The sequence below is a fragment of the Watersipora subatra genome, chromosome 9 (genome assembly GCF_963576615.1).
Source record: "Watersipora subatra chromosome 9, tzWatSuba1.1, whole genome shotgun sequence".
NCBI classification, from domain to species: domain Eukaryota; kingdom Metazoa; phylum Bryozoa; class Gymnolaemata; order Cheilostomatida; family Watersiporidae; genus Watersipora; species Watersipora subatra.
Genome location: NC_088716.1, coordinates 54,112,430 through 54,123,665, shown reverse-complemented (window position 1 = coordinate 54,123,665; position 11,236 = coordinate 54,112,430). Strand labels below are relative to the sequence as shown.

General features: G+C 34.5%; 1 protein-coding gene across 1 annotated transcript; it reads right to left on the bottom strand.

Annotated features, from left to right (window-relative positions):
* Nucleotides 1-10,115: 10,115 nt before the first annotated feature.
* Nucleotides 10,116-10,442, bottom strand: LOC137405225 (uncharacterized). Its single transcript, XM_068091453.1, has one exon. It carries the CDS (start codon nt 10,440-10,442, stop codon nt 10,116-10,118), a length of 327 nt encoding a protein of 108 aa, XP_067947554.1.
* Nucleotides 10,443-11,236: the final 794 nt, after the last annotated feature.

The window sequence follows — 11,236 nt, the reverse complement described above, 5'->3', positions numbered from 1 at the left end:
TATGACTGCAAGCATTCATAAACACAAGGCTAAGATATCATGTTTTATGTATGTTGAGGATGCTGAACAGTTGAGCTGTTGAAGCCAGTGAGTGTTGTGATACTTGAAAGCAAAGAAATCAGTTATCTTATTATTGAAAAGCTGAAGGCTATATTTTAACATCCATTAAAGCTTTTTGATACTTTGGCTTTTTCTAGCTATAAAACTAACAAACTGCTATATAAATGAAATCATATTCTGTACTCATCAATCTAATCTCAAGTTACGAATAAACTGCTACTATTATTCCAACACTGGAAGGACTCAGTATTTCAAACTTTTGGAATAACCACATTATAAACTTCAAGTTATCTAGAAACATAACAGTGAGGATTTGGGTGTGTTGAGCCAACATGTTGTACATATCACACCCAGCCCCAGTGCTTACATTTGACAGCCTCGGAAAGTTGGAAACTCAACTAATAACACTTTTTAGCAGTTGCCAAGAATGGAATCACTTTGCTGGCTGTTTATTAAATTGGCAAGGCCTTATAGGAATGTTGACCTTTGTGACTTGTCAAAAGCAGATCTAAGTACTGACACCAACAATGATCATCGTTATCTTTTGCCTGATAAAATGTAGTACCAGGCAATATTTCAGAATAGCGTTATGCCTGACTCTGTGACTCATTCGTACAAGAATGACTACTGCTGGCTGTTGCGCTGAGCCTGTATGGTGTGTTCACAACAAAACAAACAGAAGAAATTGGTGTATTTGTTCACCGAATATTCAATAATATAGCGTGGGTTCATGGGAGAGACTAACTATTGTAAGTAAGATATTATTCTACTAATGACACCTTCAGTAGTTTGTAAGTCTCTAAGGCTAAATGTAATGATCTTTAAATTTCTCTTTGATTATTATTGAATCTCACTTTGTTTATGATGAAATGAAGGAATAAAATAATTACTTCATAAATTAAATATTTAATAAGGTTATTTCTTCATAAGAGAACTAATTCTAATAAATGATTTGTTGTTAGCAAAAGCTTCAGAGTTCACATTGTGTGGCCAATCGTTACAGGAAGTGATCAACAGTGATAAATTTTACCTTTCTGTGAAGCTAACTTCAGTCATAGCCTTAGTGACTTACTGAAATGATATAAAAAGTTTGAAAAAACAATTGATGTTAAAAATGGATAAGAATCAGTTTTAGGCAATAGAGGTAAATTATGTCCATAATATTTGTATTTATTCTCCCACACATAAGACAACATCATTTACTACTCCGTAACACCAAAATACTACATCCACCATCGTATATTTCAGTTTATGAACTTTTTGTTACTACAACCTACAATTCACTATTCTGTCTGACTCCTCCACAATACTAATAGATTACCAACTTCTAAACTTTTAAAACTAACTCACTCAATAATTCCTGATTTCTTTTTTCACTTTTTTTCTCTTTTGGCTTGTAATGAAAAACGCCACTTTGTGGATGATCACTAATGCCAATATAAAGTTATACATTTATACCGGTAGCAGCACTTGCTGATCTTCTACACTTCTTACAAGTGATATACTTGTACATAAACACTAGTAGTAGAAGGTAGTAAACCTACAGTTATTTCACCAGTGACTAGCTCTAGTTGAGTCATTCCTCTTGACTAAGAACTATCTCTGATTGGTTATAGCAAAACTATAATACTAGTAATACTATTTACTCACTTTTAATGTTTCTTCGCTGGCATTTTATTTATTAAAGAGGAAGTGCAGAAGCCAGTTCATAAATGGCAATGCTCTGGTTTGCTTGTCTGTAAATAACTATTTAGATTTTCTGCTGTTTCTCTTATGTTATTAGATAACATTTACATGTCATTATTAGTGTAACGTACATATTAGAAGTTATTCATTGCTTGTTTATACACTGGTAACTGATGGTTACACCTGGCACTAAAACTTCTGGTGGAGTTGTCCTCTTTATTCATACAGCTATCAGTATGGAAACACTGATGGTGGCATTAAAATGGCATGATTCTTAGCAAACCACTAGTCTAAATTTGATGCCCAAGTGCATTTACACCAAAGCAAGGTGTTGGAGCGGTGTTCAAGCTGAGAGAGTTGGAGTTGGGAACGGTTTCCGTCTGTTTACGGTTTGGTACACATTGTTGCCAAGACTACACCATACCAACTCAAGCTCCAACTACGCAAAATGGGTCACCTTTTTTAGCCAATGAAATGCAAGATCAATAATCATTCCAATTTCACCGCTTATCACCATAAACAAGTTTTACGAACTTGTATTATTCGGTTAGTTAGCTAGGTCAATATACTGCCCTTGGGCGTGTGAAAAGTGGTTTGTATGTCTGTGGTTCCAGCTAAAAGATGATGGCTGCAATCCATGAATTAATTGCTCAGTTTCTATTGACTTTAGAGCTATTCTTAACTGATTCTTTGGCAGCATCTGTAGGTGTTGACCCGACAACTCTTAGAATCCTACCTTTTTCTCCAGTGTGTCTATTAACTCAGCACCGCAGCCTAATAATTGTGTAAACGGTGTGTGCATCTGTATCCGAAATATTATATATTTAACATACAAATAATATAGACTAAATACACTTGAGGACATGTGTAGGCAATATGGGTTATAACAAAAAATGCAAAACTTTGATCAGCAAATCAGAGTTTTAGGCAACTATTGAGCTGCCCTAGCTATGGTTTTGAGGAGTCTGATAGCCTATTACAAATTAAATAGATATTTCAAATCAAAAGCTGTCAACTCCATTAAAACAGTGTGATATCATCAAGCCACTTACAAAGTGAGCTCAGGGTCTGACTTAATCAGATCTGTCTCCTTTCTATTTTCTAGAGACAACGAAACTAAAAAATATCTTTTTTATAGTTTCATGGAACTTTTTTGGGATGTTCATACATTAAAAGCTGTTCCTCAGCCTATTTTGTGATGTCGCTCATTTTTCATACGCCATTTTTTGAGTACTAACAAAAAATCTTTACTGATCAAAATGCAAAATCTCTCAGTTATTTACTTTTCACACTTTTACCACTAGCGCTTGTCACAGCATCGTATCTGCCCACTCCCTTCTCGTACCAGTCACTGATCTCTATCACTATTCACTAGCGCTTGTCTAAAAATCATATCAGCCCACTCCCTTCCCGTACCAGTCAGTGATCTCTCTCTCACTAGCACTTGTCTAAACATCATATCTGACCACTCCCTTCCCGTACCAGCACTGATCTCTCTCAGTAGCTCTTGTCTAAGCATTATATATGCCCACTCCCTTCCCATACCAGTCCGGTCCCATTCCCATATCTCTTATTTAGTAATCCTATTTTTACTGTCTCATTCTCCTCTTTTAAAAAGAGCATATTGTCATTTGTAACTTTTCTGACCAACAGCAACAGAGTCATCCCAAGACTTGCCCCATCTTGTATGCAAATTCTTTCGCAGCTATACTCGTATAAATTTAACAAGGTTTTTATGTCCGATATCCTTCTGCTGCAACGTTTTAGTTGCCTTTTAGAATACGCAAAAGATACAGTAGGTGTATTATAAAGCCTTATCTACATATCTACAGCACTGGAATATATAGATAATGAAAGTCTACTGTTTAGAGGCAACCCTTTAGAAAAAATGTCAAACAAAATCTTTATCACTTACTCAGCTTCCAAACTTACCCATTGCTGAGCCTACTTCCATTCTATTTTAGTTAGAATAACAAGTCAAGCCTACTTGTATTGATCATAGCTTTTATATATTAATATTTTGTTCCTCATTTAGATTTTTATAGTTAGTTTTTTTCATTGTTTTATATAATACATTAGTTTTAAAGCTACTCGTAATTACTTGTAGTATCTATAAAAAGATTCTTTTGCCACAGTCATGAACTTACTTCTCACACAGTGTCATAAGCATCCACTTGTCACAAACTGTCATAAACTTTCACTTGTCACAGGCTGCCATAAGCTTTCACTTGTCACAGGCTGCCATAAACTTTCACTTATTAAAAACCCTCATAAACTTTCGCTTGTAAAAGACTCATAAACTTTCACTTGTCAAAGACTGTCATAAACTTTCACTTGTAAAAGACTGTCATAAACTTTCACTTGTCACAGGCTGCCATAAACTTTCACTCATTAAAAATGGTCATAAACTTTCACTCATCAAAAACTGTCATAAACATTCACTTGTAAAAGACTGTCATAAACTTTCACTTGTCAAAGACTGTCATAAACTTTCACATATTAAAAACTGTCATAAACTTTCACTTATTAAAAACTGTCATAAACTTTCACTTGTTAAAGACTGTCATAAACTTTCGCTTGTCAAAGACTGTCAAAGACTGTCAAAGATTTCTGCTTGCCGCAGACTCCCATAAACATTTAGCGGCTAATAGAATACAATAGGCCATTGAGATATTTGCTGGTTGTAAACAACCAGATGTCTTGTCACGCTATTAATATATGCGTGATACTTTGCATAGTTCTCAGGCTTAATGGACCATTTCCTATTGCACCATTCAGCTGTCACTGGTGCTTTAAATCTACCGGTTTACACCGGTTCACCGGCAAAAAGAAGTCTCAAGCTTTATGCAGATTTACTAAACCAGTAAAACTCAGCAAGTGTTTCCTTATGGGTGGCATGCAGAACATGTCTAACAAACGTATCGCCCGTCTGATTGTGGACTTGAAGCAGCAGTTCTTTGTTGCAGTGCTAAAAGTATTAGCAGATCATTTATACATGTATGTGAAAAATAAGCTACAATATAATTTTTTTTCTTTTTGTCTCACTCAGGTCTAAGAATAGCATGTGTTCTAAGCTGATAAATGGGGGAGCATTAGTAAGTGCCCGTACTGGATTACTGTAGCACATCAGAAGATCTGTAGTTTAGAACTCTTCATATATAGCAATAATGTTTTCAAGTTTTCAGCTGTTCACAATGCTGAAATTCCGAAAAGTAAAACACTCGTTCATTTCTATACATACATGACAAGTATATACCAGTACCCTGTCAGTTTCAGCACTGTGAGAAATCATCAGTTATGCCAACAAATCACTGAGAATAACTACCTGTATATGTACAGTAATTCTAAAATCCCAGAAGTTACCGATGGTAATAGGGTGCTGACTGGTTCGAATCTCGTATGATGCAAGCTGTTTAATCAGCCTCCAATCGTCACTTCAAACAGATGGACAGACAGACAGACAGAGGGACACAGTGCTTATCATAGTAAAGATTATAGTAAGGTTAACTGGTTAGCATAATAGTGAATCTTAGTTCATATAATAAAAAAGATCATAAATCTATGTTATTTTTTAAATTGTCTCACAATTAGAAAATTTTTGGAAAAGGTGAAAATTACATTTCATAGTTTGTTTTTCCCTCAATTCTTTTACTATTATGTTATGACGAGGTAAGTGCCCGGCATTGCTCAAAAAATAAAAAAGTCTTTGCACAGAAAATTTATTTTTTTCTAACATATGCAGCATTTACCAATCTAATTTTTAAATTTCTTATCATGAGAAAAGCGTTTTGTACAATTCAAATAAACTAAAAGAAAAACTAAAACAACTGTAAAATTGTTTAAATGTGACATAATTAGCAGGTAATGGATAGATAAAGTATTTTTTGTCACAATGGTTACAATAAAAAATGAATTGATTACAATTAAAACAAACTTTAAAAAAAATCATCAATATGTTGAATTAATATATTGAATTAATAATAACAAAGAATACATGAAAGTGTGTCTATAAAAAAGGTTACTGTTGCTGCAGAAGCTATCCATGAAAATTTTGAGTACGACTATACTGGTACCTCTCGATAGTTGATACTGGTACAACCATACAAATGAGATTTCGAAATTAAATAAATCATTGAGGCGCATGAGGGCACTAAACTGAAAGAGAACTAAGCTGAAAGAGAACTAAACTGAAAGAGAACAAAACTGAAAGAAAACTAAACTGAAAGAGAACTAAACTGAAAGAGAACTAAACTGAAAGAGAACTAAACTGAAAGAGAACTAAGCTGGGAGAGAACTAAACTGAAAGAGAACTAAACTGAAAGAGAACTAAACTGAAAGAGAACTAAACTGAAAGAGAACTAAACTGAAAGAGAACTAAACTGAAAGAGAACTAAACTGAAAGAGAACTAAACTGAAAAAGAACTAAACTGAAAGAGAACTAAACTGAAAGAAAACTAAACTGAAAGAGAACTAAACTGAAAGAGAACTAAGCTGGGAGAGAACTAAACTGAAAGAGAACTAAACTGAAAGAGAACTAAACTGAAAGAGAACTAAGCTGGGAGAGAACTAAACTGAAAGAGAACTAAACTGGGAGAGAACTAAACTGAAAGAGAACTAAACTGAAAGAGAACTAAGCTGGGAGAGAACTAAACTGAAAGAGAACTAAACTGAAAGAGAACTAAACTGAAAGAGAACTAAATTGAAAGAGAACTAAACTGAAAGAGAACTAAACTGAAAGAGAACTAAACTGAAAGAAAACTAAACTGAAAGAGAACTAAACTGAAAGAGAACTAAGCTGGGAGAGAACTAAACTGAAAGAGAACTAAACTGGGAGAGAACTAAACTGAAAGAGAACTAAACTGAAAGAGAACTAAACTGAAAGAGAACTAAACTGAAAGAGAACTAAACTGAAAGAGAACTAAGCTGGGAGAGAACTAAACTGAAAGAGAACTAAACTGGGAGAGAACTAAACTGAAAGAGAACTAAACTGAAAGAGAACTAAGCTGGGAGAGAACTAAACTGAAAGAGAACTAAACTGAAAGAGAACTAAGCTGGGAGAGAACTAAACTGAAAGAGAACTAAACTGAAAGAGAACTAAACTGAAAAAGAACTAAACTGAAAGAGAACTAAACTGAAAGAAAACTAAACTGAAAGAGAACTAAACTGAAAGAGAACTAAGCTGGGAGAGAACTAAACTGAAAGAGAACTAAACTGAAAGAGAACTAAACTGAAAGAGAACTAAACTGAAAGAGAACTAAACTGAAAGAAAACTAAACTGAAAAAGAACTAAACCGAAAGAGAACTAAACTGAAAGAAAACTAAACTGAAAGAGAACTAAACTGAAAGAGAACTAAACTGAAAGAGAACTAAACTGAAAGAGAACTAAACTGAAAGAGAACTAAGCTGGGAGAGAACTAAACTGAAAGAGAACTAAACTGGGAGAGAACTAAACTGAAAGAGAACTAAACTGAAAGAGAACTAAGCTGGGAGAGAACTAAACTGAAAGAGAACTAAACTGAAAGAGAACTAAACTGAAAGAGAACTAAATTGAAAGAGAACTAAACTGAAAGAGAACTAAACTGAAAGAGAACTAAACTGAAAGAAAACTAAACTGAAAGAGAACTAAACTGAAAGAGAACTAAGCTGGGAGAGAACTAAACTGAAAGAGAACTAAACTGGGAGAGAACTAAACTGAAAGAGAACTAAACTGAAAGAGAACTAAACTGAAAGAGAATGTAGAAACGATTCCTACTCAAAAATGTCTATGTGAACATTTTTCAATTTTGCAAGTTTTAGTGATTGCTTTTTGCAAGAACCGAAAATTGAAGATTGAAATTGTGCCTATACAGTTGCGCTACAACAGAACATTTGAAATTGAAATGGCACAATTAAAAACTACAAAAAAATGAAAAATGGATTTTGAAATGACTTTTAAAACAAAGTTCAATTTCAAATGAAAAACAAACGCAACAAGTAATATTAGTTCACTAGAAATTCCTCTGTTGTACAGCCCACGACCTAATAACGGAATAAGTGATAATGGAAAAAAAGAAAGGGTAGTGCTGGTTGTTGAAAAAGTGGTTGTCAGCAGGAATTGACAGAGTATAGTGTAAATGAGAGTTGTTCGAGATGATATAAAATAAATTTGTGGGAGCACGACTTCAAAAAGGAAATTCTAGTAATCTAGGAATTTGAAAGGGGAACTTGTTGGCGCGTATGACATAGTTGTATTTGAGCATTGTATGTAATGAAATGTTTTTCATTACATCCAGTACACGTGAGCTGTGATATGTTGTTGTCAAGTCTGCCTATAGGAAGTTTTTACGCAGTTTTTGAAAATCAAGACAATCTAAAGATTGAAAATGAGGAATGTGATGAAGGGGGGCAGCATTTGGAGGAGCAATATTGTTTTGTGCAATATTTTCATGGTCAATGATGTCCATAAAATCATGATCATCATCTGGAAACAGAAGGGCTGCCAAGTCCATGTCATTCACATCGCCTACAACATCTACTAAAGAATTTTCTGAATCAGTTGAGTTGTTATTAATTTGAGTAGCATGTTGTTGAACATTAGCATTTGATGTTGATGGTTGCTGTGAGGACCTATTTATCCTCCTATTGAGCTGTAATAATTGAGAGACACGTGGACGGCCGCTGCGTCGGCCATGACGTGGTGTTCTGGAAAGTTGTATGTACATGGTAGTTGTCAAGCTGTTTTGAAATTAAATTCAAAAAGTCAATTATGCAAAACAAAAGGTTGTAAAAAATTCACACCTAATCTCCTACTATCTCAAACCTATGCTTTACAACAATAAAATGAATAATGATTAAAGCTGTAGGCCTAACCTACTGTAATGTATGTAATTTAACAACAGCAATAAGGAAATATGTTTATTATATCTCTGAAATGCAATAATAGAAGTAAAATGGCAAGCTGCTGCGTAATATACACAGTTTGAAAGTTGGTTGTGTTGAATGTAGAATGGTTTTGATAGCGATCTAGCAGAAAGCAAGTATGAGCATTCACACGCCTAAAAGTTTTCTGCAAACTGGAGCAAAATAAAAAAATGTTTTCATCATAAAGGGGCGTTGTAGTTTGGCCCTAGCCAAACTACAACGCCCAATTTTTCACTGCAAAATTTTAATCGCTATAGCTAGACACATTGATGACAAAAAACAAAAGATCAACAAAAAACAAAACACAAAGTTTGAAACTGCTGCCACAACATAAAAAACCCAATTTTGCACATTTTAAAGCAACTGCAGCCAGTTACATGTGAATCGTAAAACTATTTAAATACTTTTGCGTACCTATATGTCGTCCTAGAACAGTTCTATCCAAGATAATGATCTTATAATTTGTTAAAAGTACTAACATTGCTGTTTTTAGACACCTCAAAATCGTGTTCTTAGAAGTTAACAAATCTGCTGCACAAGCGCGTGTAGTTGCCCACCTCAGCACACCTTGCTAATTAGTACTACTTGAATGCTGGCTGTCACATTTCTAATACTCTGTAATGTTCACTTAATCATAAGTTTCCATATAGTGATAGCGTAGGGACACACCTCAATATGGCGCTGCAATACTGTCATAGAAACAGCCGGGTCGCTCTCATTCTGTCATGAATACGGACACGAAAATGGAAATGGCCTTAACGAACTTGTGTGTGCAAATAGTAAGTGCAGAAGGTTATGCTCTTAAAGGTACAACCTTATCATAGATGGGGCACAACTATCCCTATAGCACCTATAGAAACATGATCTACTTGTCAGCCTAGTGTAGCGCTTCAGCACTGGCACATCCAAGTTTTGCTACACTATTACTTTATGGAAACTTGAGAACTATCTTGAAGAAACTTATAATTAGTTTATTTGTCATAAATGTGGCCAATGGCATCGACTAGGACAGGGGTCTGCAACTTTTTTTACTCAAAAGCCATTTGAACCCGTTTTCTGCAGGAAAGAACGCAGTGGGAGCCACAAACCCCTTTAATATTTTAAATTAAAAAAACATACCACATGTAACGGTTTTGTTTAGCTTTTAATGCTTTTATCCCATGTTTACACCATAAAAAAACGGTGTGGCATGTATAATGATTTAGCTGCTGAAAAAAATAAAATTAAACTTTTGCAAAGGACAATAAAATAGCTAATAATAACTTGAACATAACATGAAAATATTACACTGTTTTTAAGACTACTTTCAAGAAAAACTGCAACTTCAAGTTTCTTTCAGTCCTTTTAACAAAACGCCGAGCTTAAATTTTAACTGCAGCCGACTGAGAATATATAAAAGAATCATTCTTAACGAATGATTCTTTTATATATTCTCCATCAGTGAGCGGCTTTCCTTGCCTGACTATTTCTTAAGCGGCCACAAAACTAGCATATGGAGTTAAATTTGCGGACATCACCCACTTCTTGAAATGGTTTTTACTCAGATTAGCCTTACGCATCAGTTCCAAAATGGCCTTTTTTCTCTCATCTCCCTCTAGATATTTTTGAGCGAAGGCTGCGTGATCATTCTGAAAGTGTCTTGCGACATTTGACTTTTTGTTGTTTGCAAATTTCTCATTACATATTAGGCAAACTGGTGAACCAGTCTCATCAGCAGTGAAAGCAAATGAATCAGTCCGCGCAGGATTAAATGTTTTATTCTCCTCTGTCACTTTTCTTTTCTTAGTATTCGCCATAGTTTGCCTACCTGAGATAAAAAAATCAAGAAGTTATGTTCCGGCTGGTGTAAATTTGGCGGTTTTATTGGCGCAGAAATAATGACGGATAACAAGCGACGAAGCTTGATTTATTACCATAATTACAATTTTTTAAATTATATTACAAAATTTAGTAATAAAACTTCTATATTTTTATGAATTACTTGGCATATGGTAAAAAAATAAAAAAAAAGTAAAAAAAATCCAAAGTCAGGAGCCGCAGCGAGGGGATGAAAGAGCCGCATGGGGCTGGGAGTCGCAGGTTGCTGACTCCTGGACTAGGAGAAGCTGAAAATACATAAGGTATAGTGCAGTTTAAATGCAAAAAAATAGGTCAAAGAGACCTATTTGTTTTTAGGTGCAATTACTTATTATTATTTATTACTATTCTTATATACCTTGAAACCTTTACATAGTTTTTTAAATTTAGTTTTTACAGTGCAAAGTTCACAGTTGGCATAAATTTTCAACTGTTTGCTCATCATACAACCTGAAAACTATAAACAGGGTAATAAGATTGCACAAAATTTAATGAATATTTCATACAGCGTAAGTACAGCCTTGCAGAATGATTTCCATTTTGTATGATACATACGAGACCCTCGTGCCATACGCTGGAATCTCAGCAATTCCTTTTTCTTACTCATTGATACGGCCATCGTATGTCATTTACGAGTGTAAAGGGAATAGTAGTGGTGAAGGTCTTCAGTTCAATTCCCAGACATCACAAAATATTTTCACTAGGAAGAATTGCAAAAGAGAAATGTACTTAT

Coding starts and splice junctions, on each gene's coding strand:
- LOC137405225 (XM_068091453.1), bottom strand. CDS start 10,442: ATGGCGAATACTAAGAAAAGAAAAGTGACAGAGGAGAATAAAACATTT.